The 24,292-nt window shown below is 37.4% G+C and overlaps 11 protein-coding genes across 13 annotated transcripts; 3 read left to right on the top strand and 8 right to left on the bottom strand.

The window, feature by feature from the left end:
• On the bottom strand, positions 1,212-1,862 carry LOC104772088 (the record flags this gene model as incomplete). The annotated part of the gene is made up of 1 exon (XM_010496737.1): positions 1,212-1,862. A coding segment is annotated over one exon (651 nt), but the record flags the coding sequence as incomplete, so codon positions are not given.
• LOC104768386 lies at positions 3,003-3,819 on the top strand. Its single transcript, XM_010492337.2, has one exon. The coding sequence runs from the start codon at positions 3,152-3,154 to the stop codon at positions 3,767-3,769; it is 618 nt and encodes a 205-aa protein (XP_010490639.1). The 5' UTR covers positions 3,003-3,151; the 3' UTR covers positions 3,770-3,819.
• On the bottom strand, positions 3,951-5,558 carry LOC104768385 (protein FAR-RED-ELONGATED HYPOCOTYL 1-LIKE). 2 transcript variants are annotated; one of them, XM_010492335.2, is made up of 3 exons: positions 5,404-5,558; positions 4,247-4,743; positions 3,951-4,150 (listed from the first exon to the last, which is right to left on the bottom strand). In XM_010492335.2, the coding sequence occupies exons 1-3, from the start codon at positions 5,445-5,447 to the stop codon at positions 4,077-4,079; spliced, it is 615 nt and encodes a 204-aa protein (XP_010490637.1). In that variant the 5' UTR covers positions 5,448-5,558; the 3' UTR covers positions 3,951-4,076. The 2 variants fall into 2 exon arrangements, with proteins under 2 accessions (XP_010490637.1, XP_010490638.1); XM_010492336.2 differs by having other exon boundaries at positions 4,842-5,548.
• On the bottom strand, positions 5,931-7,808 carry LOC104768384 (aspartic proteinase PCS1). Its single transcript, XM_010492334.2, has one exon. The coding sequence runs from the start codon at positions 7,593-7,595 to the stop codon at positions 6,246-6,248; it is 1,350 nt and encodes a 449-aa protein (XP_010490636.1). The 5' UTR covers positions 7,596-7,808; the 3' UTR covers positions 5,931-6,245.
• Positions 9,236-12,145, bottom strand: LOC104768383 (vacuolar amino acid transporter 1-like). Of its 2 annotated transcripts, none has more exons than XM_010492332.1 (11): positions 11,792-12,145; positions 11,403-11,689; positions 11,108-11,322; positions 10,984-11,007; positions 10,713-10,896; positions 10,386-10,605; positions 10,155-10,290; positions 9,905-10,070; positions 9,769-9,812; positions 9,629-9,691; positions 9,236-9,532 (listed from the first exon to the last, which is right to left on the bottom strand). In XM_010492332.1, exons 1-11 carry the CDS (start codon positions 12,016-12,018, stop codon positions 9,437-9,439), a joined length of 1,662 nt encoding a protein of 553 aa, XP_010490634.1. In that variant the 5' UTR covers positions 12,019-12,145; the 3' UTR covers positions 9,236-9,436. The 2 variants fall into 2 exon arrangements, with proteins under 2 accessions (XP_010490634.1, XP_010490635.1); XM_010492333.1 differs by having other exon boundaries at positions 11,403-11,704; positions 11,792-11,879.
• On the bottom strand, positions 12,543-15,133 carry LOC104768382 (vacuolar amino acid transporter 1-like). Its single transcript, XM_010492331.1, has 11 exons — positions 14,976-15,133; positions 14,612-14,883; positions 14,317-14,531; positions 14,203-14,226; positions 13,939-14,119; positions 13,637-13,856; positions 13,394-13,529; positions 13,119-13,281; positions 12,992-13,035; positions 12,827-12,889; positions 12,543-12,737 (listed from the first exon to the last, which is right to left on the bottom strand). The coding sequence occupies exons 1-11, from the start codon at positions 15,131-15,133 to the stop codon at positions 12,642-12,644; spliced, it is 1,572 nt and encodes a 523-aa protein (XP_010490633.1). The 3' UTR covers positions 12,543-12,641.
• LOC104768381 lies at positions 16,243-17,273 on the bottom strand. The gene is made up of 2 exons (XM_010492329.2): positions 16,918-17,273; positions 16,243-16,645 (listed from the first exon to the last, which is right to left on the bottom strand). Exons 1-2 carry the CDS (start codon positions 17,181-17,183, stop codon positions 16,501-16,503), a joined length of 411 nt encoding a protein of 136 aa, XP_010490631.1. The 5' UTR covers positions 17,184-17,273; the 3' UTR covers positions 16,243-16,500.
• On the top strand, positions 17,483-19,261 carry LOC104768379 (hsp70 nucleotide exchange factor fes1-like). Its single transcript, XM_010492327.2, has 6 exons — positions 17,483-17,633; positions 17,922-18,064; positions 18,141-18,191; positions 18,286-18,507; positions 18,627-18,729; positions 18,839-19,261. Exons 1-6 carry the CDS (start codon positions 17,548-17,550, stop codon positions 19,185-19,187), a joined length of 954 nt encoding a protein of 317 aa, XP_010490629.1. The 5' UTR covers positions 17,483-17,547; the 3' UTR covers positions 19,188-19,261.
• Positions 19,257-20,406, bottom strand: LOC104768380 (thaumatin-like protein). Its single transcript, XM_010492328.1, has 2 exons — positions 20,166-20,406; positions 19,257-20,024 (listed from the first exon to the last, which is right to left on the bottom strand). Exons 1-2 carry the CDS (start codon positions 20,233-20,235, stop codon positions 19,348-19,350), a joined length of 747 nt encoding a protein of 248 aa, XP_010490630.1. The 5' UTR covers positions 20,236-20,406; the 3' UTR covers positions 19,257-19,347.
• On the top strand, positions 21,271-23,621 carry LOC104768376. The gene is made up of 12 exons (XM_010492325.2): positions 21,271-21,460; positions 21,542-21,668; positions 21,774-21,847; positions 21,934-21,980; positions 22,068-22,206; positions 22,299-22,343; positions 22,442-22,631; positions 22,717-22,778; positions 22,874-22,974; positions 23,056-23,110; positions 23,186-23,230; positions 23,322-23,621. Exons 1-12 carry the CDS (start codon positions 21,271-21,273, stop codon positions 23,480-23,482), a joined length of 1,236 nt encoding a protein of 411 aa, XP_010490627.1. The 3' UTR covers positions 23,483-23,621.
• On the bottom strand, positions 23,500-24,182 carry LOC104768377 (light-harvesting complex-like protein OHP1, chloroplastic). Its single transcript, XM_010492326.2, has 3 exons — positions 23,962-24,182; positions 23,746-23,868; positions 23,500-23,659 (listed from the first exon to the last, which is right to left on the bottom strand). Exons 1-3 carry the CDS (start codon positions 24,100-24,102, stop codon positions 23,591-23,593), a joined length of 333 nt encoding a protein of 110 aa, XP_010490628.1. The 5' UTR covers positions 24,103-24,182; the 3' UTR covers positions 23,500-23,590.

Below are 24,292 nucleotides of genomic sequence, written 5' to 3'. Positions count from 1 at the left end.
CCCGTCGTCTCCGTTCATCTTTGCCGCGACTCGATCACCGGAGAATCTTTGTCTTACGCTTTCGTCAACTTCGATTCATCTCTTAGCGGTAACAAGATGACTTCAACTTTAATTTGATCCCTTCTCGTTTCTTCGTTCTTGGGCTCCCGTTTTTGGTTGCAACATGAACACTCTCATGTTCTTTACTTTTTAAGACTTCTTTAATTAAGTGATTTGGAAGTTGGAGCTCTCTCTCATGTACTCGTGTTCTCATAGTTAGTATAAACCCTATTTTTTTGTTAAAACCTTAGAAACTTCATTAATCAATCGCTCATGGATGTAAAACTTGTAACTCTTTTAGATTTCTTTAATTAACTGATTTAGGTTTTCCGGTTGATCAATTAAGAATCTGATGACAAATCTTTCTTTCTTGTTTCTTGTTTGTTCTCTGGATTATAGAATCTGATGACAAATCTTTTTTTCTTGTTTCTTGTTTGTTCTCTGGATTATAGCATCGAATGCTATGGGTTGCTTCAACAACACTGTTTTGAAGGGAAAGGCTATGCGAATAATGTTGTCTCAGACGGATCTTTCATATCGTCCTCGCGCTGAGGAGAATGGCCAGAGTAAAGGTTTTGGGTTTGTTCAGTTTGATACAGCGATTTCTGCTGTATTCGGACTTCATGTGGCTCTGATGAGGCCCGCACAGAGGATTTTACACGTTCTCAAAGAGGTCGGCAAAGAATTCTTAGCCAAGGTACGCACAACACCTAAGGATTCGTGGATGCCAAAGACGTACGAGGATAAAGCTCCTCGTAACAACAGTCTTCTGGTGACACAAGACGTGCCTAAGATTGATCACGATCAGAAGAAGCATTTGAGAAGGAAGAATTCGTCTACTCATCGTTGCCTCTCACTTGGAGAAGTATGTCTCATGCAGGAAAAACTCAAGCAAGAGATCCTCACCAAGGTTCAGTTTCTCACGTTTGATGACGAAGGTGTTCTCGTTGGTTTGTAAAGAAATCTCGACATTTCTCACTATCCTAGTCCTTTATGAGAGCGATTCGCCATGTATTATACTTTAAGTCTGCGTGTCTTTGAACATATTCAATAAACATAAATATCGTTTTGTGCTGTCAAACAAAAAGAAATTGTTTTTGGTCAAACTAAATTCAATAGGATTTTAAACGATTTTAAAGTTATATTGTTTAATTAACAACGGCATATATACCTTATATATGTATATATTTACAGAATTCATGATATTGTAGAATATATTTTTCTTCTTCTTCCATGATGCGATCAGCCTTCTTCTTCTCTCCTCCAAACAAGTTTGCTATCAATGTTGTCGTCTTGTTTCCAAGCTCTAGCAGAAGCTCCTCTGGCACTTTCTCTCCTTGAGAAACCGGTTCCTCCATAAGATTGAATCCACGAGCCTCACCTTTCTGAACCACGACAGGACTTGGTGCTTGAGCAGTCACACTGTTCCTCACTGGATTTGAAAAGAACTCCACTAACCTAGTAGCGGCTTCTTCCATCACTTCATCTTTCTCAGGCGTAGCTTCCTTAGCTTGAACCGCGCCATTGCTCATATGTTGCATTAATGTTAAAGCTTGAGCATATTCATTAATCTCCGAGTCAGTAGTGACAACAGCAGCATCCTTCATTGGTTGACCAATAGGGAGATCAGGTTGATCAGTTTGGTTATTTTTGATCTCTTCTCTTCCATACATTCTAACAAGAGGAGCCACGTCGTTTTCTGGAGTGACCGGTTTGACTCTGTCCGGTATGAACACGAGACCTCTGAGTTTGATGTCACTGTCTTTAACCTTAACGTTCAGGAGATAGCCTGCGTCAAAGGATCCTTCGACCACACCAGAANGTTAACTGAAAGTCATGAACAAAAAATGTATAATACTCCCTCCGTTTCAAAATATAAGATGTTTTAGTGAAAACACGCATATTAAGAAATAATTACTTTTAAAAAGTTTAACCAATCATAAACAAGTCTGCATAATATAAAATATAAATTTAATCTAAAAGTTGCATAGAAAGTTGGAAACATCCTATATTATGAAACAAAAAGACTTCTCTAAACATCCTATATTATGAAACGGAGGGAGTATGAAATACTATAAAAAAATATTAAAGAGTAAATATCAATAGTCAAAAATTAAGAAATAGATTAATGACCCACATTAAAGGGCGGAAAACCCCATTTTGAGCATTTTTCTGTTTAAAAGTTTTGCACTATATACGTGTGTATTAATGACCCACATTAAAGGGTTTCGGCTAGACACTCTTAGTAATCGAAACAAAAAAAATTTAATTTTAAAAATATTTATATGTGTGCATACAATTTTACAATTCCAACTAGCTAATCAGACCTCGGATAATTTTACAAGCATGTATGGTGACCATCATATAAACTAATCGCATTAATAAGTCAAGTTAACGCTAAGATGCTAAGATATCACATTAATAATTCAAGCTAATGCTAAGACATCACATTAACAAGAGTATCTCCAATCCATCTCTAATTTTTTTTTCTCTATAATTCTATAAATAGAGAAAAATATAACAATCTATTTTATAGGCAAATTTATTCCAATCCACATATATTCTCACCTCTAAAATAGAGATTGTTTGGAAAAATTATAGAATTTCTAAAATATATTTTTATATTATTTTTCAAAAACACCCTTTGGTGTTGTTTATTTGTAAGAATATTATTTTTAATATACAAAATAACATATATTAATTGAAATTAATGCTAAGATATCAGTGATTTAAGATGATTTGTTTTTTTTTTTTAATGTTATTTATATAACAATCCTCTCTTGAAAGATATTTGTACATATATTTTCGGATTGATTTGGTAAACTGGTGTCGGTTTATTATGCGGATATTCTCTGTTTTTTTCTTTTCTTCCTAAGATATATTCTCTATTTGTTTGAGCTTAGGATTATCTTGTCTTCGTACTTAACATATATTAATAATAATAAAAAATTGTAATACTCAAATACCTAGTCTACTTGACGTACTCGTGTAATCCCTTTATATATATCTTCTCATCTCTTAATTGTATCATTCACAAAGTTATTTGGGACCTATCCTTTTCCTCGGTTCCTCGATTTTCATAAGATCCGATCTCTTTCACTGCTGAGAAAATATGGGGATCATATCATCTACCGATCAGAAACCGGAGCACAAATCTCAAAACAACAACCAAGCCCCGTCCGTAGGAGTTCCCTCAAGCACTTGGCGTAGATATGATGATTTCATGAAGGGAGGTGGATGCAAAGAAGTATTTACAGATTTTTTAGATTGCGTGTATGAAGCTGAAAAGAAGAAGGAAGTTATAGGTCCGTGTTACCCGATGCTCCAGAAGTGTATGGAGGCTCACTCTGATTACTATCAGCCGATCCTTGCGTCAGATAAAAAAACTGTGGAGAAAGATTTGTACGAAGGCTTAATGAAAGCTATACTGCCTTCAACGGTTTCCTTAGATGAACTAAGCGAAGAGGAAGTCGAGAGGAGCATTACAACATTCATGGAAGGAGGTTCTTGCAAAGAATCATTTACGGCTTGGACTGTTAATTGCACTTTCAATGAGGAAGCTGGGGAGAACGAGAAAGATTTGGTTACCAAGTGTGCGGGACTCTTTGGGACACTGCTAAAGTGTGTGAGTGATCACTCTGATTACTATCATCCAATTCTCGCGGCGGTAAAAGCTACTGAGGAACATGCACTGAAGGATCTCGAAGCTCTATTCTCGAAACCAAGCTGAGAGATATGATTTAGAGGATTTTGGTTTTTTTTTTTTTATGCTTTCTTTCTTTCTTTCTTTTCAGTATTTGGATAAGTGGTTAAGGGAAATAATCAATGTGAATCGTTTCAGTATTTGTGTCTGAACACTAATAGTATTGAAGGTGACATCCATGGATCATACATATAGTTGCAACATTGGGGACATGTAAAAAGGTTTTCTCTGGTCTGGTTTTATATGTTTCTAACCAACAAAACAAGGTGAAATATTTACATAGATATTACCGTGATTAGTGATACTGATCCATATATCTAGATTCATGTTGTTCTTACATCATAAGTGTTGAAAAGTACTGCTCAAACTCTTGATCAATGGTTGGTTTCGTTGTAGCTTCTTCAGAATCTGCAATCCAAATGGTGAAACAATATCACAAATGAATCCCATACACACTGTTGCAATGCATGACACTAAACTCTTTTTCATCTTTTCATTGATTACCTTGGTTGCCGACACTCCACCTTGCAGAAGAAAGAATATAAGACCCAACTGGATTCAGAACCTCTTGAAGATCTTCAGCCGCTAAATCGGAGTCGGGACAAATGAATTCCATGAGTGTAAAGTCTTCATCAGCATCTTCTTGTGCTTTGTGATCAACTTTGGAACAGGACTGTTCTATGCTTGATGTAGCATAACCAGAACTAGAACTTCCGGTTGAACAAACAGAGTCTTTAAACATGTACAAAGAAGGGCTTGTAAAAGATGCAGAAGATGAGGCCTCCTCGCTGGTTTTTGTGTCTTCCGTGGCATAAGAAGAGCATTCTGCATATTCTATATCTGATGATTGACATGAAGAATCAAGAAGAAGAGAAGCTTGTTGCTGATCCTGACAGAAGTGTTTTGGCAGAGGTAACAAGTCTGATTCTTCAGCACGTACTTTTCTCTTTTTGCTTGAGTCTAGAGATTCCAGAGCAACCACCATCGGATCGTTGATATCACTGAAAGCAAATTAAGGTATAGTAAAGGTCATAAATTTGACTTTTGAGACAAAAGAGGTAAAAGATAAAAAAAAAGAAGAGTAATACTCAACTCATACCATAAAGGGTCATATCCATATTAGTTGTATTCACACCATTTAACAAAAGACAAAACATTTATCATCAATACCACTGAGATATGAAGAGAAAGGATCATAAATTTAGCTAAGTCCAGAATCTTAAATTTGGATAAGAGCAAAGATAAAGCTATGCTCTAGCTGTACTTAAAGATTGAAGTGTTGAGTATCTCTTAAGCCATCAAACAACAGGATGAAGTTGAAATACAAATCCTAAACACCAAACTCAATTCATCTTAAACACACAGCGAGGAAAACCATCAAACACCTTACAGACACCATACTATATAAGAGCTCAGGAAGTTACAAATTCACTAAAAATGAAAACTTTCCCGAAACATACGAAAGCAGAACAAACAACAGAGTAGTAGTATATCTGAGAAACGAGGAGTGATGTTTTCAGATTCAAGATACGTGTCTTTGAAATCAAGTTTCAATCTTTACATAGATATTTATGGAAAAGTTAAAAGTAAAAAGAAGATATATTTTCTTCTGTTCGTGACATGTGATTGAAAAGAAATTAAAAAAAAAAAAAAAAAAAAACCTATGATCCAGAGAAGGGCTACAACACTCATCTGCATCATCCATGATTTCAGAAGATGCTACCCCCAAGATTCTTCCAAAACCCAGAGATACTCTGTTGTTGGTGATGACTGATGAAGTTTGATGATTATTATGTTTTGTGTCCACTCTGAATAATTTACATTAATAAAAATATTTCAAATGGGTTTGGTTTAAGAGAGAAGGAAAGGAGAAAAGCAAACCCGTGTTCTCAAACAGCGGCGACTGCAACTCACGCCCTGAGCTGGCGCGAAACCATTGGCTCATGAGAGAGGCCCGCACGTGTAACGGCGCGTGAGCCAAACATTTTTTTAAAGGAAAAGACAGTAAAACGCGTGATCTTCCCACGTGGGAGTGAGACTGTTGTGGACCCTTGTGTTTATATATAACACGTCAGCCACTTGTGTGAACTGTCATCAGACCGCCAAAAATAAAAAAACCTTTGGTTATGGGCCTTCTTTTGAGGAAAATTAGTTGGGCCTTCTTTTGAACTCCATCGCCCAACAAAGGTCAAAACAATTTCGCGATTTTTAAGATTAATTTTTTGGAACACACAACAAAATTGATGATTATTAAAGACTGTGAGAATTAAAAAAAAACCCTAAAAAGCAAAATTAATTACGCAAAAGAGGTAAGTAAGAAGTAAGAACCATGTCAAAATCAAACAGACAGCTAACTACTACTAATAACAACTTAACAAGTAACAACTCGAAGTTATTACCCTATCCCCGCACGTGAACAAGTCTCACTCTACTCAATTTACTACGTAGGCAAAAAAAAAAACTATAATTACACACGGGGGTGGTTATATCTATCATCTATGGATTACGATCCGATTCCAAGTCTCTGACCGGATACATCACATTGTACCGGAGCTAAACCGATTCTTGATCTCTGTAGATCAAATTCGATCCACATGTTCTGCTGATGATGATGTCCAATCACGTATGCCTCCATTCCCATAAGATCGGAGTTTCCAAATGTGAAACAATACACCGAATCGTTCCCAACTGTGAGATGCGGGACTCGGTATAATAGCGGCTGACCCGAAACCGCTATCTCGGCTCCTTCAAAAACCAAGGAAACCGTTGGTAACCGGTGGAGAATCCCGGTCCTGATTCGGATTGGCGAAATCCGGTAACACAAATCCATGGTTCCTTGGAAAACGAAATCCGGGTCCTCGTAAACCGTTAATATCCCGTTTGTCCGGTTTAAGAAATCCGATCGAAGCGCGGTGTAAACCGGTCCAAGCAAGAAAGTAAACTGAGTACCGGAATCAACCATGGTTTGACCAGCACCGGTATGATCCGGTACGAGAACCGATTTAGGGATGGGTAAAAGATTGCCGTTAACTTTAATCCCCGTGAGCTGGACGGTGTAAGCGACACGGTCGAAATAAGGTAGCGGCGTCGAGATCCGAATTAACGGCGTGTAATTTAACGGCGTTAACCACGTGAAGTTAGAGTCGCCGAGGAGAAGGAACCCGGGGAAGTCGTCGGTGCCGGAGATGCAATACGAGAACTTGGGGAAACCCATCTGAGATATGAAAGAGAGAGATCCACGGTTCATACCCAATAACCCGGTTGTCTTGTAGTCTTCTTCCGGGTCGGATCCGGATACGGATCCCATACACCCAAAAATGAGGTTGGAGTCGTTGGTGGAGTTTCCGAAGTGAAAAATCTCGGCGGCGAGGTTGCCTTCGGAGGAGGAAGCGTCGGCGTAGGAGAGAGTGGCGTGGCAGAGTTTGTCTGAGTCGCAAGAAGCTGGTATGAGGAAGTCTCGGGTACGGGTACGGCAAGTGGGTGAGGAACAGGGGACTGGGGAATAAGAGGAAGAACGGGTCGGGTCGAAGTTGTTAACCGGGTTTGGGTTAGAGGAACGGTTGCAGCGAAGCCAGGAGAGTTCGCTGCCAGTGTCAATGACCAAGGAGATGTTTTGAGGAGGAGTGCCGACGGTGAGAGTAACGGTGAGAGTGACGTTGTGGTGAAAATGGAGTTTGTCGGTGGGTCGATGATCCGTTGGGGTTATTCGGGTCTTTAGAGGCAAAACAAGTGTTTGAGATGAAGAATAAGAAGAAGAAGAAGAAGAAGAAGAAGAAGAGAAACATTTATGTGTTCTAATGAAAAGAATGAGAAGAATAAGAAGATGAAACAGAGGATGTAATCTTGAGAACATGATGAGAGTTTATTTTGATTATTGTAAGAAGTTTGTGTGTTTCTTGCAAAACAAAACTGAGTATGTCTATGTGGTTAGTGAAGAAGAAGAAGAAGAAGAAGAAGAAGAAGTGAAGTTTGATGAGTTTGGTGCAAGTTCACTGAACAAACAATGAGAGATGTTTTGTTCTTTTCAGCTGGAAAAATATCTCTGTTTTTGTTTTATTTTTCCTTCCATGAAAATAACATATATTATTAGTAGACTTTTTTTTTCATTAATTGTTATAGAAAAAAATAGCTTTCACAAAATATTCTGTAAATATTATCTATCGCTGTCATCATTTTCCTTATATTAAAATTGTGTTTTTGATTGAAATTCCGAATTCCTTAATTATTTGTGTTATTTTAGTTTTAATAGTAATTGTGAAAAGACACAAATGTGAATGTTGGTTATGAATAATTAAAAATTTCTGTTGATATTCAATATGGAAAGTTAATATGCAAGAGTACGACACTGATGAACACAAATGACATGAACTAATCAACATGTTAGAAATTTTGAATAGCATCGTTTCAGTCTGATGGATTTTTTAATGTGTGGGGGTGTGTACAGTGGACGGCTCTATAACTGAGGCAAATAATTAAGAGGGAATGATTTTAATAGTATTTAATCTCTTCATTAAGGTTGAATTCTGTTACTTAATTAAACTCATGAATTTAAGCTTACACTTCTGTTTTTTTTTCTTTAATTAAAAAACACTTAAGCATGTGTGTTTACCTTGGTTTCGTCAATGGATTTGCCATGGAAGTTTGGACGGTGCGCATATTTTTAAAACAGTCCAATGTTTTCTCCATATTTTTAAAATTATTTTTCTTCTAATCATTTTCATCATGAGAGACTAATGCAACAAACACATCATGGGAAATTTATATCTACGACTTGTAAATGAGTAAGACATTGCATGTGATATAGTTTGGATCCCATGTTTAGAGATGTAAAGACTTGAACTTTTCAGTTTATCATTATATTCACTTTTTCCCAAACCATTTTGAAACAAATAATTAACCTACTAAATAAAGAACAAACGAGCTGTAAGATAAACTAATGAACTTCATAATGTTAACTACTTTTGTGAAATGGAATAAAAATGATGGAAAGAACAAAAAAAAAAAAAAGAGTTTAAAGATGTGACATTCACATGGAAATAGACTTTTTTAAATTGAGAAGTATGGTAGCACATGTTGTTTGCCTTGCTGTTTTTAGGACAAAGCCCCATCATTTATGAGTTGGGTCCATTTTTATTGAGTCCTGCTCCAAATCAGGATACCTTCACTTACCCAATCAATACTGTCAACTTCTTATCACTTGCCCACTAGGTTGTTCGTGTGACGACACATCACACATTGCTTTGAATTCACAATATTTTAGGTTCTACATTGTACTATGCAATTATAGCATATGATAGAAATATGTATATGTAGGTTTTATAGTTTCATTTTTCATACTAAAATTAATTACTCTGGTCTCTTTTATAATACTGATATATAAGTTCTGGTCAGTGTAAATTAGTGGCATTAATCTATAGGTTTAAGTAATTTATAGACCAGATCAGTGGTCTAAGTTTTAGAGAGAATATTGATGATTGCAGTTCGCAAGACCAATCATTTCAACGAATTTTGCTGCCAATGAATAATGTATATTGAGTTTTTGCTAAATGAAAACCATGATACATATGAATGATACATTTTGTGACAATTTTTAAATCCAAACTGTGGGACTATCTTTTGGTTTCATCTCTCTATATGTTTTCTAAAACCAAAAAAAAAAACCTCTGAATAAACCACGATCGATGTTGCAGTTAATCATGTCATTTGATTGGCTAATCTTGAGATAGCCGAGTAAGTACCACAACAACCACTCACCACCCCGAAGAGTATAATGAATACGCATAGTCCAATCTGAACAAATGAATCAACACAAAGAAAAAGAAAAAACGGTTAAAGTTTACTAAAATTCCCCAAGAGAATCAAATGATATAGTGGATATGTGCTTACTTGTGTGTTGCTTAATTTACCCTTGAGGATACTGAGATAACAAAGACATGGAAAGATAAGAGCCTGAAACAACAACAAAAAATGTCAGTGGTTTGATCAATATTTTTAATTTCAATTTTACTTGAGATTGAAGAACTTACCACAAGCATTGCAAGGAAGGATCCGATTAGTGCTGCCACGATCGCTGTAATAGAGAATATTTGATTAGAGAAACTATGGTGATATGTGTTTCTTGCTTAGGAAGTTAGAGTGACAGTCTTGGTATAAAGAAATTACCGAAGAAAGGAACTGAAAGAGCAACCACCAAAGTAGAGGTAACTAGGACTGTTCTAAATATTATCGATACACCATGTGATCTCATCTTAGCCATAGGAATAAGCTCTTCGAGACTCATAACGATTGGGGTGATTGTTAATGCGTATTTTGTCATAGGTGTGATGACCTAGAAGGTTAAACAAAATCACTTTCTGGTTATACAAGTACAACTAACTATATACAGAGAACATAAAAGAATGTTGTATTTTACCGCTGTCCAGACCGCAACTTTAGATGCAAAGAATTGTTTAGGCATGTTTAATGTAAACTGTGATTCGACCGCTTCGCCAAACATGGTGTAGCCACAGGTGGCAACAGCTATGTACAAGAATGTGCAAAAAGTAAAGCTGCATAAGAGAAAAAGGACAGCAAAGGAGCAAGTCAATTAGGGTTCAGAGTGAAACAAGTAAGGAGAGAGGTTTCTCTAGCTAGAAGAACTTACCAGATGACTAAGACGAGAGGAAACTTTGAAGGATCTTTCATTGAAGAGTAGATGTTAGGAAAAACCGAATGACGCGAGTAACCAAAACCGAAAATTCCTATAGCGACAGGTAAGTTACTGAAGTCAAAAACTTTTCCTGTTGCATGAAACCCAATTCCATCGACCACACCAATCCAGAAGAGGCAGAGACCGAGCAAGATTGACGCCAAGACTCCACCAACTAGATTTTACAGTTTCAAAACCGCAAGAATGGTCCATCCATTAGATCTAAACCAATCGATCGAGGAGATAAACTTAAAACAGAGATTTTAGTGGGAAAAACCAAACCTGAAAGGTAAGAAAGCAAGCTAAGATCTTTTAGCCAGACTGTTGGAAGAACAAGAATGGTGGTCAAGATTGCAAAGATCTGAGAAGAGTCTAGTGATATCCCCGAAGCAATGCTTAATGAAATGTTTGGGAATAGTCCTGATAAGTTATCGCTCATCATGATTATGTACTCCACACAAGCTGCCTATTTATGGACACAACAAAGTTACAATTAACAAAAACAGAGTTAATGGAAGAATCCAAAGCTGTTCTCAGAAGAAGTATTACTTACGTACAACTCCACGTACAGAAGAATCTGCAATTCAAGAAACAGAACAAAAACCTAAGCTTCAGTTTCAAGGAAGAGAATCTATATATGAAGGGATTGTTGGTAAATGGATCTGAAACAAACTTACAGAGATGATGAAGCGACCGGTGATTCCAAAGGCGGCTTGACCAATGTCTGGGTAAGTTTGAAGACCAGGAGAACTTTCTAGACATCTCTTCATGAGAACACCTGTGTAGCAAGTGATGACTCCGAAGAACAAGAGTATGAGCAAACCAAGCCATCCACTTTCTTTTATCGCATAAGGCATTGTTATTAACCCTAATCCGCACAAAACATTGGTTCCTGAAAACAACTACATTACTCCCCAAATCCAATTCAAATCAGACATAAGCAATCATCATTAGGGATTAAGAGCTATGTACCGTTGAGGACGGATTGAGAGAAAGAGCAGAGGTTAGTTTCCGGTACTGGAAGATCGGTGACGGAGAGCTTGAGCTGAGATGAAGGGTTGAAGGGTGAGATGGTTTCGTCTTTGTCAGGAACAGGTTGAGAGAGAAGTGGTTTGCTTGAAGAAGAAGAAAACGAATCCGTGAAGGAAGATTGTTGTTGCTTCTTCAGAAAGGAAGAGACTAATCTCCGAGAAGAACTGCCTCGAGGCATGAAACTCACGGTAGGTGGAGTCATTCCGGACAACAAATCCATTGATTGTCTGAAACAAATTCATCTGAAATTTTGTAATCCAAAGAGATTTGCAAAAATACAAAAACAGAGGAAATTGATGATTTTTTTTTTTTGTTTTGTCTTTTTTTACCGATAGCTTTGTGGCCATGGAGGATTTGAGACATCGGAGAGATTGTTTTCCGAACGGTCTCGAGATAAGGGAGATGAGGAATCAGAATTCGCTCCGTTTCTACGATACTCACCGTCTTCTCCATCGTGGTGTTCATCGTCGGAACAAGCAAGGTCTGCTTGGTTTTCTTCGTCATCAGTAAGAAACGAATGGTCTCTGTCGTGTAAGAATTCTTCGTCGAGTTTCATATCTTCTTTTTGTTTTTCTTGTTTCTTTCTCAATCTGAGAAGAAACGTAGAAGAAAGAAAAAGTGCAGAGAGAGAGAAGGAGAGAGATAGACGGAGAACGAGTATTTTGTGTGTTCCGGCGAGTCAAAGAGATTTCTTCTATATATGGAAACAAAATCAATTTTTTTATAATATTTGTTTCCACTTTTTATTTTTAAAATTGCGGTGTAGATTTCATGCTATGCTGACGATGACTGGTATTTTTAGGATTCTTCGTATCCTACGAACTTCTCTGTTGACTAACTTCCAAAATTGTATGTTCATTATCAACACTGCACCCAGTCCCAATTTTCAAAATATTCCCAACAAATTCATTTAAAATTGTGCACCAGTCAATAGTGTCCTTTTGTTTTCTACTTATTTTGGACATATTTAACATATTTTGTCTAGAAACACCACTCAATCATGTTGATAGTAAATTCATATATATATATGTGATAAATGATTAAAAATACAATAAACCGTAATCCAAATAAAATTTTGGTTTGATTTCTAAGAAAATATTACTATTTGTTTTATCAAAAACAGATTTCTTCTAATCAAATGCATCGCATCCGGTTTATTATTCCGCAAACAAAAACCAATCAGGTCATCTCGTCGATTAATCTCGCAATAGCAGAGTAAGTCCCGCAGCAACCACTCACAACGCCGATGATGATGATCAGTATGCAAACTCCCATCTGAAAAAACAAATTTTAATCACAATTTTATGTGAAAATATAAAATTCTAAATCGAGGTTTTTTTTTTTTTTTTTTTTTTTTTACTTACTTGAAAGTTGGTTAATCTACCCTTCATAACGCTGATGTAACATAGACATGGGAATATTAACGCCTGACAAGACCAAAACCGAAATCGTCAACAACTTATTTTGATCGTTAATTTCGGAATCAGAAGGCCCACTATATTGAGATTGATTTGTACTTGAAGACTTACGATAAGCATTGCGATGAAAGATCCCATCAGAGCCGCCACAGTAGCTGCAATAAACGTTGTTACATTAACGAGTTTGGCCACTTGTTACCAAAGTTAGGGGTGATGGGAAAAAGGAAAGAGAGATTACCGAAGAATGGAACTGTGAGTGCGACGACCAAAGTAGAGAGAACTACGATGGTTCTAAACAAAATAGAGAAACCTTTGGATCTCAGCGAAGACGGTATTAGTTCTTCTAACCCTAGCATGACTGGAGTGATTGTTAAAGCGTATTTCGCCATTGGTGTAACGACCTAATTATAAAATATGCCAAAGGAACACAACATAATACTATTATATGAACATTGTGAGAAGAAGATATGAGTTTTTTTTTTTTTTTTTTTTCGATTTGGAAGGTTATCTAACCGCCGTCCAGACTGCGATTTTAGATGAGGTGAATTGCTGAGGCATGTTCAGTGTAAATTGGGATTGAATTGCGTCACCAAACATCGTGTATCCACAAACTGCAACGGCGATGTAAAATAGAGTGCAAAACCCAAAACTGCATAACGCAACGAACGGATATTTCATGCAATGAGAAGGGATGAAAATTTGACCTAGAGGTGTCTTGGATTACAAGAAATATGTTTTTTTTTTTTCTTTTCTAACCTGATGAGAAGCACCATAGGAAACTTGGAAGGTTCTTTCATGGAAGAGTATATGTTGGGGAAAACAGAGTGACCCACAAAACCAAACCCGTAAATTCCGATTGCGACTGGTATATTAGTTAAATCAAGAGCTTTACCGCTAAGGTTAAATCCAACCCCGTCGACTGATCCAGTCCAAAAGAGGCAAAGCGCAAGCAAGATTGAAGAGACGACACCTCCGGCTAATAAATAATATAAACATCTCTTTAGAACTAAAGACATCAAATATCAGAGATAACTGTGCAAATTAATTACGAGATGAACCTGAAAGATAGGACAATAAGCTGAGGTCTTTGAGCCAAACAGTCGGAAGAACTACTAGAGTCGTTGTAATGGCGAAAATTTGATGAGAGTCTAGTGATAATCCGGTGATGTATAAGGATGTGTTTGGGAACATCCCTGACAAGTTATCACTCATCATGATTATGTATTCCACACAAGATGCCTACAAAAACATAACCAAAAAAAGTTAACTAGGATCTTAGATTCATATGATATAAAAAACATGAAATAGAGTTTGGTACTTACGTATAACTCCACATAGAGAAGTATCTGAAAAGTAATTCCAAACCCAAAATTAAGTTAGGATCACAACTCACACTCAAAGTCAAAAGTCAAGATTGATTTAAAAGAGAATCTTACAGAGACGATGATGCGTCCAGTGATGCCAAACACAGCTTGACCGATGTCCGGGTAAGTGTGGATCCCAGGCGAGTTCTCGAGACATATCTTGAGGAGAATACCTGTGTAGAAAGTGATAACACCAAAGGAGAAGAGTATGAATAGCCCTAACCATCCTCCTTCTTTCACTGCGTAAGGCATTGTAAGTAAAGCTACTCCACATAGAACATTGATTCCTGCAACAAAGAGAACGCTAAGAAGATCTCTCATTATCAAATCTATATTAAAACACTCCTAATGATGTTCCAATAATTACCGTTGAGAACGGATTGAGAGAATGTGCAACTGCCGGTTTCTTGGGGAGTTAACAGATCAGCAGGGACTGATAGCTGGAGATGAGAAGCAAGAAATGATTTGATGGATGGTACAAAAGAGTTTTGGATCTCATCTTTCTCGATGAGAAGCTGCTGTTTGGTCGGTGAAGAAGTAAACGAACCGAAAACAGAGCTAGGTCGTCTCTGGTGAAACGAAGAGACAAAACTTGTACTGGGCGGAGGTGTAACTCCAGTCAACATATCCATAGATTGTCTGAAGATTGAAAACAAAAAGATATTATCATTCTTGAGATCTCTAACAAAAAAAAAAAATAGAGCAGTGTTATTTTTCTTGAAATGGTGTACCGGTAACTTCGAGGCCACGGAATGGAAGGGTTATTGGAGCCGTTACGAGATAACGGTGTTGACGGAACAGAGCTCCCAGTTTGGCTTTCTTCGTCTTCTTCTTCATCTGTCTGATATAAATCTTCCCTTTCTTGATCGAATGTCTCGTTTTGCTTCATCTGCTTAGTAACAACTAACACAAAGTCGAAGAAGACGAAGAAGAGGACTATAAATAAGAAGAAGAAGAAAACAGAGGACGCAACGAAACGTGTTGTGATATTTTAAGTTGTAAAATTATTGTCACGTTTCTTTTATCTTCTTTAATTGCCACGTCTCCCTTACATATGATGCTGTCTTCGGACTTTTTAGTTTCGAATGTTTTTTACAAATGATTATTAAGAACAAATGAATGTACCAAATTCAAATAAAGAATTCATAACTATAGCAGAAAATAAAATTCATTAGAATTTTAAAAACTATCGTTATTACATAAAAAGAAGTAATAGTCACTTTTATAGTATAGAATTTGAATGATATTATGTAAATTTGCATATGTAAACTTGTATGTAAAGACATCTGTCAATGTAAGATAAAATAGTAATTAAAAAAAAAAAAAAGTTTCAGTTTCAGTTTATAGTTAGATACTTTGTATGTATAATCATAATTTCAGTTTGTAGTTAGATTCTTTGTATGTAATCTAGATTCTATTGGAACTTTAATTTAGCATCATTAACTTTGTACGCGTAAGGATCATGTATAAAATCTTTTTTTTTTTCAGTTGTTTCGATATAATAATGTTCGTTTTGAACAAATTATTAGTACAAACGTTTCTGGCGAGGTTATTTTACAAAACAGAGAAACAGTTGGTCATTGATTTCCCACTAAAAAATGTTTTGAAGAAATAAAATTTAATGTATCCGTCAGGACGGTCAGGCCTATATAGAATTTAATTTGCCCCACTAGAGAGATTACTAGTACTTTTTTACATATACTATAATTTTTCTCACTGCATCATCTCTGTATATTGAAGTAATAATGACAAATCCAACAACAAAAGCAATAAGACAAAGAAGCAGCCCAACACAACGAAACGCTCATTGGACCGGCCCTTAGCCCAACTTGATGAAGCAGTGATCTGCTGGGTTGTTTCACCAACACCAAGCAAGCAAACCATTCATCAACCTGATGAAGCAGTGATCTGCTGGGTTGTTTCACCAACACCAAGCAAGCAAACCATTCATCAACCTGATGAAGCAGTGATCTGCTGGGTTGTTTCACCAACACCAAGCAAGCAAACCATTGATCATTCCTTTCATAGAGTATTTCTTACAGCACAAGAAACTTACAACAACAAAAGCTATTGTTTCACCAACACCAAGCAAGCAACCCAGGCTATCTTGTCAGAGAAATAACCGAATAATTCACTTACAGAGAAGAAGAGTAATATAGATGGAGTGTTTTTTTACATACACAAACAGGAGATAGAAATATATAGTTATTGATTTGTCTTTGTCCAAAAAAGATTATATAATAATAATAATGATAATTAGGAAGATTTGTCAATCTGGTTAAGCTTTCCGAGTCCATTGCAGTTTGCGCAAACGATCTGAGGAAGATCCTTGCGTGCCGCATTCGCCCTCAGAGTTGCTCTTCCCTTCCTCACAAATCCTGCTCCGTCACATTCCGGACACCTATATACCACACCACATTTTCATGCCTTCTACACTATATGATGATTTCTCTTTCGGTTCACCGGTTAAGATATGTTCTTAACAGGCTTAATTTGTTTCAATCAGGCAAGCAAACCATAAACAGAGGATTTAGTTCGGTTAATTCAGAATCAGTATGGTTAAAGTAATCCAAAGGTTGAACCGGACATTTAATCAGAGAAACTGAGTCTAATTTGGTTTAACAAGCATCAAAACCGGTTTAATTCAAAAAGATGAGAGAGTGGTTTACGTACGTGTCTTGGCGTTTGAAGAGGATCGGGAATGCAGTTCCGACGAGAGCAACGGCGATGGCTCCTCCGATCAAGTAGATGGTTCCGTCCGAAGAGACATCACCGACGGCGGCGACAACTACGGAAGAAGAAGAAGAAGAAGATCTCTTGTTTCTTGGAAAAATCACATTGTTCGGTGATGATGATCCCCACGAAGAAGAAGGTCTCGCTTGTTTCAGAAAGCTCGTCGATGACACGAACGTCGTTTGCATTGCCGGTGTGGTTGCCATGATTCTAGGGTTTCAATGTAAGTGATTCCGATTTGGGAGAAGTAGAAAGATGTGATTTTGATTTATGGAAAGCTTTTTTTTTTTGTTTGAATTAGGGATTTGATTCGTGACGTGTCACTCTCTCGAAGTGGATAACGTTTTCCAAGTTAGATTTTTTTGGGGTCTTCTTCGTTTTGTGTGTGGATAAGGTGGGGACCTCCTTTAGGATATTTCGAGTTGACAATTGGGCCTGTTAAAGCCCATTGTTATTTGAAAGTTAACCTAATATGGATGGACCTCAAAGGCCCAATCTATTTGCGTCATTCCATTGTCTCCGGCTTTGACAACAGAGTCTCCTCCCTCCTCTCTTCCTTCTGTTGCTTCAATGGCTAAAGAAGGACCTAACTGGGACGGTCTGCTTAAATGGAGTCTCTCTCACTACGATGGTACTCGCCCTACTCGCCATTTAAGGTACGATGTTCTTTGTAACTTCGCCCATCTCTCTGTTGTTCTTTTGGGTTTTCGTAGTGTGGTTATGAATCATGCTTTGGAATTTGAGTTCGTGTAAATTAGGGTTTTTTGGGGGGTTTCTGTGCAAGCTTATAAGTTTTGATTTTAAACTCATAAGCAAAGAAACTTTTTTTGAGTTGGACTATCCAAGGTTCAAACTTTTCCTCTGTTCCTATAATGAATCCTTTGGTTAGGTTAAAAATAACCGTTTCAGTATAGTTATGATTTGAAATTGTTTTGGTGAGACAGTGAGGAGGATCGAAAATGGTTTGCAGAGGCAATGCAATCGCAAACCGTAGATGTAGTCAAACGGTTGAAGGAGATTACACAAGTAATGCAGACACCTCAACAAGTTTTGGAGGCTCACGATGTAACACCTCAAGATATCCAAGGTTGGGAATCTAATTCATCAATGTTTTTCTTCCTTCGCGTTGGTTACTAAAATTTTGAGTTATGATGATTTGGTAGATCTGCTGGATGAGCTGCATGAACATGTTGAGTCTATTGATATGGCTAATGGTGAATATTTTCATACTTTTTCCCTTTTAAGTTTTTTCAATAACTCTCTTTTGATTACTTGGCTTAACATTTACTTGTTTGAATGTATGGGCAGATCTTCATTCCGTTGGAGGCTTGGTACCTCTTCTTGGCTACCTCAAAAACTCCAATGCTAATATCCGAGCTAAGTCTGCAGATGTCGTACGCACAATAGTTGAGAACAATCCTCGAAGTCAAGAATCGGTTATCGAAGCCAATGGTTTAGAGTCTTTGCTTTTGAACTTTACTTCAGACACTGATATGCATTCTCGGACACAAGCGCTTGGTGCAATATCATGTAAGCTGCTCTGAGTTTTAATTAATTTAGATGATTAAAAGCTTCTCTTTTTTATAAACTTGGTTTATAGTGAATCTGATGAATGTATTATGATTTACTTTTCTTTTTGCTTGGAGCAGCTTTGATTCGTAATAATCAACCAGGGATAGCGAGTTTCCGGATTGCAAATGGCTACACTGGTTTAAAATATGCGCTGGAATCTGATAGTGTGAGATTTCAAAGGTACTAATACTACTCAGCACTTTACTTAAATATTCAATATCTATTGAACTTCAAGATCTGCTGTTGCTAATTTTCAAAAACTATTGTCATTGGGTTTCTCATTCTTCAGGAAAGCTTTAAACTTGTTGCATTATCTTCTACAAGAGAATAACTCAGACTGTGATATTGCTATAGAACTCGGGTTTGACCATTTGATGATGCACCTCATCTCTAGCATTGATGCTGATGTAAGAGAAGCTGCTCTTCGGGGACTGCTCAAGCTCACCGAAGCTAGAAAAGAGTGTAGTACTTGTGGTTCTAGCATAGAGAAAGGCGATGAGAAACTGGGACAGATTCTAGAAGATCGTATCAAAGGAATCAGCTTGATGTCACAAGAGGATCTAGCAGCGGCTAAAGAGGAGAAACAGCTCTTAAAGTCTCTGTGGATCACATTCTATGACGAACCTCCTACTCTTTAGAGACAAAGGCTTTGTAAGCACTACAACCTAAGGATTGTTTATGATGATCAATTTTGATTCCATTTCGAGTTCAAGTTTTTCACTTTTACATTCAGTGATCTAATAAAGAAACTGCATGATAAACATAACACAATAAACCCCAAAATCAATCAAAGCCCCTTCACTTTGGAGGACAGAAAGTGATAACATAACGAGAAGCCCTACACTTATTCAAACTACTGGAATCATCAAACGCAAAACTATAAGCTTTCGGACAGATGGCTTTAAACAGGTTGGCGAACAGAGTCGGCTTACAAGCCTTAGGATTCGCATATTCTCCGGTACAACAGTACTTGGCTGACTGCATCGCCAAGCAAGCACTTTTACAACCAACCACTTTGCCACCTCTCTTAACTTCCAAAGCCGAAGGACAACAAACATTCAAATTAACTTCACAAGCCGCAACGCCACATCCAACTCCACCGCCGATTGGTTTCATCGACACCGGAAGGTTGAATCCGTCGACTAGACTCACGTCGTAGAAATGTAGCGGCGATGATGACGAGCCTAATGTCATTTCCACTACGGTTGCTGGTGGTACACCGCCGGTTCCTTGGCAATTGATTGAACCGCCGTTACAATCTCCGGTTTGGCATGAGCCTTTGCCGTTTTGGTTAAAGGTGCAGCCTTGTCGACCCCAGATTCGACCGGACCATTTATCTGGTACGTCTATTATGGTTTCTTCGCCGCTTCCCATGTGGAAACCGCCGTTTCTCGGCGTGATTTGGCCTCCGCCGCCTAGAATTCCCGGCCATATACTCTCCTGGCAGTTATTCACTAGTATAAGCTGAGCTCCATCTGCAAAAATATGTAAAGACACAATTTTTACTAAATCCGTTTAGGTGAAAGAGTCAAAACAAACAAATAAAAATGCCATTTTTATGCATTTTAACATTAAAAAAATGAAATTTTGAAGTGAACTTATTTGAGATATCGTACCAATGAAGGATGAGGACAATAAGGCTGAGGTAGTGAGAAAGAGAAGGAAGATGGTGGCAGAATTCGCCATTGTTGTTGTGTGGGGATATGTCACGGTCTAAAGTTTGCTTTTTTTATGGTAATTTTCAAAGAGAATATTAATAGAGGAATATGGAGGGACGTCGTGGTTGATTGAGGAAGAAGTGGAAACGTGAGTTGCAAGACTAATTGGGTGTGGTGAAGTGGATTGTTGTATAGGGAACTGCCAAGTGCTTAAACCTTTTATAAACTGAACTCTTTCATGGGATTAGTGGGGAAAGATAAAGATATGGAGGCTTGATTGAGAGACTTCTTATAAAGATCTATTTTTACTTTTCGTTTTAAGAATGGGTTAAAGTAGGATTAAAAGATAAAGAAAAGATTCACATGTCTCTCAATTTTTATTTAGTGGATAAAGATTTACACTCACTGGTTAATTCATCATTTCTGATTTTATAAAGTAGAAGGGAAAACTGTATGTATATATATGTTTATTTATGACCATAAACTTCACTACTAGCTATTTTCTACCTTTGCGGATGACCTTTTTCACTTTGTAGATCAAATCAGCAAAGAAGAGAGCATATATGCATTGCTTCAATGAGAGGATTTGCTTTGTTTTTAAACAAAGGCTATATTTTGCACAAAACAAATCATTACGTTCTCTTTATAATGTTCTTATAATTTTTGAAAAATGTAATAATAGAGATTGAAGCCAAGAATGTCACTAGACTTGCTCTTTATAATTAGTGGGGAGGTTGATGTTTTTGGTGGATAGGTATCTGAATATCTGATATTTGCAGAGATATACATATATATCATATTATATATGGTTAATTGCTCCATATAACTTCAAGCTGAAGCACAATAACAGATGAAACTGAATAATGATAACACTTAATGCAATATTATTTGGTTATCACTAGACCGACTCAATTAATCCAAACCGAAATATTGAAATTAAACCGATTTGACATTGGGTAACCACATGTAACGGCGAGGAAGAGCTCTGAAGTTGTCCGAAGTCTTCCGCAAAAGCTTTCTTCTTCTGAGAAAGAACACTGGAAAAAAGTAAAATTAAGTGAATATGATTCGCGCGGCTGCCAAATTTTCAAGAGCAGCAGCTCGTGGTCGCACGATCTCTGTTAGAGGAAGCCTTGTCCGATACTCGACGCCATTGAGATTGATCCACGGTGAAATCAGTGTTCCAAACGCGAATCATGTTGCTATTCAGATGGTCAATTACGCTCTTTCTCACGCTAGGTCACAAAAATCAGGTCTTTTCTCTATATTAATTAGGGTTTTCTAAAGGTGCTTAAGCCTTAGCTTCTGACTGATTGATTAACTTCGATTTGCAGATGAATCTTATTCCCAAGGGATGTTAGTGCTTGAACAATGCCTTGGGAATCAACTGAACGATGATCAGGCTTCCCAAGATTCTAAAGCAACAGTCTTGCTTGCCATGTCTGATCTTTTATACGAAAGGTTTCATCTTTTTATTTACCCTGTCTCTTTCTCTTATTTTGTCTTTCAGTTGGAAGCTTACGGTTCTAATATGAACGGCTAATGTTTGGTTGTCTATGTTTACAGTGGGAACAGTAGTGAGGCCATTGAACGCCTCAAGCAAGTCATGACTCTGACACTCTCTTCGTTGGCTATTAGAGGTTTTTTCCTTGTGAACTTGATAGTTTCGTTTTGTGGTTTTAGAGTTGTTAGATATTTGTGTCTGAAACTTTCTTTTGTTGTGCAGTTGCTGCTGTCGAAGCCCTTGTTGGTCTGCTGATTCAGTCAGGACAGGTTCAAATCCAAACAGTGCTACTATGTTTGTGTGTGACTCTATATAGGAACTTGTATTAGAGATTTGATTTTGTTTTTCCTGTTTAGGATGATGCTTCATTGGATGTTGCTGACAAATTTCTGGAATTGGTAAACGAGAGTGGCCATGAAAATCTTCAAGATGTGGTTGCTGCAGCTAAAGCGATCAAAGGCCTCGTTGAGCTTGTGAAAGGAAATATCGAATCCGGTAGAGAAATAAGCCTCAACCTTTCTTCTATGTGTTTTATACTATACAGTAGGTTTGTGTATAGTTTAATGGTATGGTTTTATTGGGTGCAGCCGAATCTTTATTTCGAGGACTTGAGAATCATGAAAGCTGCAAAGGTGCACACTTGTATTTTTTCTGTTAATATGGAGCTAGCCTTGTCGTTTATATGGTGAAATCTGATTTCTGAGACCTCTTCATAACGACATAATAACAGGTAACTTGGCACTTTCTTATGGTGAATTCTTGCACGCCACCGGAAACTTTGAAATGGCAAAGGAGATTTATCAAAAGGCAATTCAAGGAGTTACAGAGACCAAAGAATCTATGTGCTCTTGTAACATGAATCTGAAGGCAGTCTCGCTAGCAGCCACATCTTCTCTGGGTCAGCTGGAGTCACACATTGGGTAGGCTTTGAGTTTGTGCATACAGGTCTCGTTTGAACTTTTCGTTTATATCATTAGTCTCCCTGTTTGTGTTTGCTTTTGTTAGAAACTTTGGTGTTGCGGAGACAACACTGACACAAGCATTGTCAATCGCTGAGGAATATTATGGTACTGTGTTGTGTGGTGTTTTGTTTATCAATTCTCAATGAACAATAGATTCATTTGACTAATAGATTCCCCTGTTTTGATCATCCTTCGATCAGGAGACAGTCATCCTAAGGTTGGTGTAATGTTAACCGCTGTGGCTCTGATGTACGGTAACAAAGCAAGGCAAGAACGCTCGAGTTCTATCCTGATTCAAGAGGTCAGAAACAAGTTTCTCTAAACTCAAATAACTTTGCAATCTCCTCATCTTATACCTACTCTTTTTTGTTCTTCATAATAGGGCCTCTTCAGAAAAGCGTTGGATCTCATGAAAGCACCTCCACTAGATTCAGAAGGTACTTAAACACGCTTTCTTTGCATGTTATCGAGACTAAGAGGATTGCCCTCACAATTTACTCTGTATTCTGTAGGGGTGATAAACATGGAAAATCAAGAAGTAATGGCTCTAGCAAGAGGTAAAGCTTTCACTCGTTTCCTTTTGAACACAATGTCACAGACGATTGTTCAACTTAGCTAAATTGCTTGTTGGACATTTTGATTGTGCAGGAGGGTATGCAGAGCTACTACTGATTCAAGAGAACAGAAGAAGCGAAGGAGAGAAAATGAAATCATGGGCTGAATCAGCGTGGAGAAACAGACGCATCTCTCTTTCAGAAGCATTAAATAAAGCAGCAATCATAGATACTCGCACCACTCGTGTACTCTAGAACTTCTATAGAAGTAGTTGTTGTGAAGAGAAATCTCAAAAGATTCAAACTTTCTCATAAACAAATGTTTTGACGTTTTTGATGTGTAATTACACTTATTAGATTACATTACAGAGGAAGATCAAGTCCTTTCCCAATCTCTACACCGATCATCTCGAGTATTCCCTTGTTCAGAATCTGTAAAACGAGAAAATAGTGATGATATTTTCAGCTTTGATATATCTTGTATGTCTTAAAATCATTGTACAGGAAAAGAACCTCACCAGTTCGACAATGAAAGTACCGATGAGACCCATCATGCAAGCTCTGGAGTTCCAAATCTCAGCTGTTTGTGTGAAACCAAGAAACGCAGGTTGAGATTTTGGTTGTACTTTTGGAAATATCACCTACAAAAGTGTTTTATATTTTACCCATTTATACCATTGAAGAGATTAATATTTCATTATTGAAAGAAAAAAATAAGTTCGAATTTTGTTTACCCCTTCAGGGAGTTTCGCGGCTCGGACAACGAGAGTCTGTTGCTTCCGACTGAAACAGAGGTTCTGTATCCGACCATGCCCTTGAAGTGACAAGGTCGAAAGTGGATGAAACAGAGATGACGTTAACGGCGACGAACTCATTCTAATTTTTTGGGCCTTTGGAGAAGAAATAAACGATTAAACAATTTAACGTTAGCTATTGAATGAATCTGTTTATCTTCACAAATCAGAGAGAGCTTGCGCTTGTGGATAACACTTGTTTGTTACTACAATCCATTCATATTTTGCCACGTCTTCCTTCCTGTAACATAAGTTTTTTTTTTCTTTTTTT

The sequence above is a fragment of the Camelina sativa genome, chromosome 20 (assembly GCF_000633955.1).
Source record: "Camelina sativa cultivar DH55 chromosome 20, Cs, whole genome shotgun sequence".
Classification (NCBI taxonomy): domain Eukaryota; kingdom Viridiplantae; phylum Streptophyta; class Magnoliopsida; order Brassicales; family Brassicaceae; genus Camelina; species Camelina sativa.
The sequence above is the reverse complement of the archived record's forward strand: the minus strand, read 5'-3'. Positions and strand labels throughout refer to the sequence as shown.

Coding starts and splice junctions, on each gene's coding strand:
- LOC104768386 (XM_010492337.2), top strand. CDS start 3,152: ATGGGGATCATATCATCTACCGATCAGAAACCGGAGCACAAATCTCAA.
- LOC104768385 (XM_010492335.2), bottom strand. CDS start 5,447: ATGGATGATGCAGATGAGTGTTGTAGCCCTTCTCTGGATCATAG. Junction 4,744..5,403: donor AGCCCTTCTCTGGATCATAG/GTTTTTTTTTTT, acceptor ATTTGCTTTCAG/TGATATCAACGATCCGATGG. Junction 4,151..4,246: donor GTGGAGTGTCGGCAACCAAG/GTAATCAATGAA, acceptor TTTGGATTGCAG/ATTCTGAAGAAGCTACAACG.
- LOC104768384 (XM_010492334.2), bottom strand. CDS start 7,595: ATGTTCTCAAGATTACATCCTCTGTTTCATCTTCTTATTCTTCTCATT.
- LOC104768383 (XM_010492332.1), bottom strand. CDS start 12,018: ATGAAACTCGACGAAGAATTCTTACACGACAGAGACCATTCGTTTCTT. Junction 10,291..10,385: donor CCTCTCGTCTTAGTCATCTG/GTAAGTTCTTCT, acceptor TCTCTTATGCAG/CTTTACTTTTTGCACATTCT. Junction 9,692..9,768: donor CCTTCCTTGCAATGCTTGTG/GTAAGTTCTTCA, acceptor TTGTTGTTTCAG/GCTCTTATCTTTCCATGTCT.
- LOC104768382 (XM_010492331.1), bottom strand. CDS start 15,133: ATGAAGCAAAACGAGACATTCGATCAAGAAAGGGAAGATTTATATCAG. Junction 14,532..14,611: donor CTCTCAATCCGTTCTCAACG/GTAATTATTGGA, acceptor TCTTTGTTGCAG/GAATCAATGTTCTATGTGGA. Junction 13,530..13,636: donor CCTATGGTGCTTCTCATCAG/GTTAGAAAAGAA, acceptor TGCGTTATGCAG/TTTTGGGTTTTGCACTCTAT.
- LOC104768381 (XM_010492329.2), bottom strand. CDS start 17,183: ATGGCAACCACACCGGCAATGCAAACGACGTTCGTGTCATCGACGAGC. Junction 16,646..16,917: donor CTCTTCAAACGCCAAGACAC/GTACGTAAACCA, acceptor TGTGGTATATAG/GTGTCCGGAATGTGACGGAG.
- LOC104768379 (XM_010492327.2), top strand. CDS start 17,548: ATGGCTAAAGAAGGACCTAACTGGGACGGTCTGCTTAAATGGAGTCTC. Junction 17,634..17,921: donor CGCCCTACTCGCCATTTAAG/GTACGATGTTCT, acceptor TTGGTGAGACAG/TGAGGAGGATCGAAAATGGT. Junction 18,508..18,626: donor AGCGCTTGGTGCAATATCAT/GTAAGCTGCTCT, acceptor TGCTTGGAGCAG/CTTTGATTCGTAATAATCAA.
- LOC104768380 (XM_010492328.1), bottom strand. CDS start 20,235: ATGGCGAATTCTGCCACCATCTTCCTTCTCTTTCTCACTACCTCAGCC. Junction 20,025..20,165: donor ATTGTCCTCATCCTTCATTG/GTACGATATCTC, acceptor ATATTTTTGCAG/ATGGAGCTCAGCTTATACTA.
- LOC104768376 (XM_010492325.2), top strand. CDS start 21,271: ATGATTCGCGCGGCTGCCAAATTTTCAAGAGCAGCAGCTCGTGGTCGC. Junction 21,461..21,541: donor CGCTAGGTCACAAAAATCAG/GTCTTTTCTCTA, acceptor TTCGATTTGCAG/ATGAATCTTATTCCCAAGGG. Junction 21,669..21,773: donor TCTGATCTTTTATACGAAAG/GTTTCATCTTTT, acceptor CTATGTTTACAG/TGGGAACAGTAGTGAGGCCA.
- LOC104768377 (XM_010492326.2), bottom strand. CDS start 24,102: ATGAGTTCGTCGCCGTTAACGTCATCTCTGTTTCATCCACTTTCGACC. Junction 23,869..23,961: donor CCGCGAAACTCCCTGAAGGG/GTAAACAAAATT, acceptor ACACTTTTGTAG/GTGATATTTCCAAAAGTACA. Junction 23,660..23,745: donor GTACTTTCATTGTCGAACTG/GTGAGGTTCTTT, acceptor CTCGTTTTACAG/ATTCTGAACAAGGGAATACT.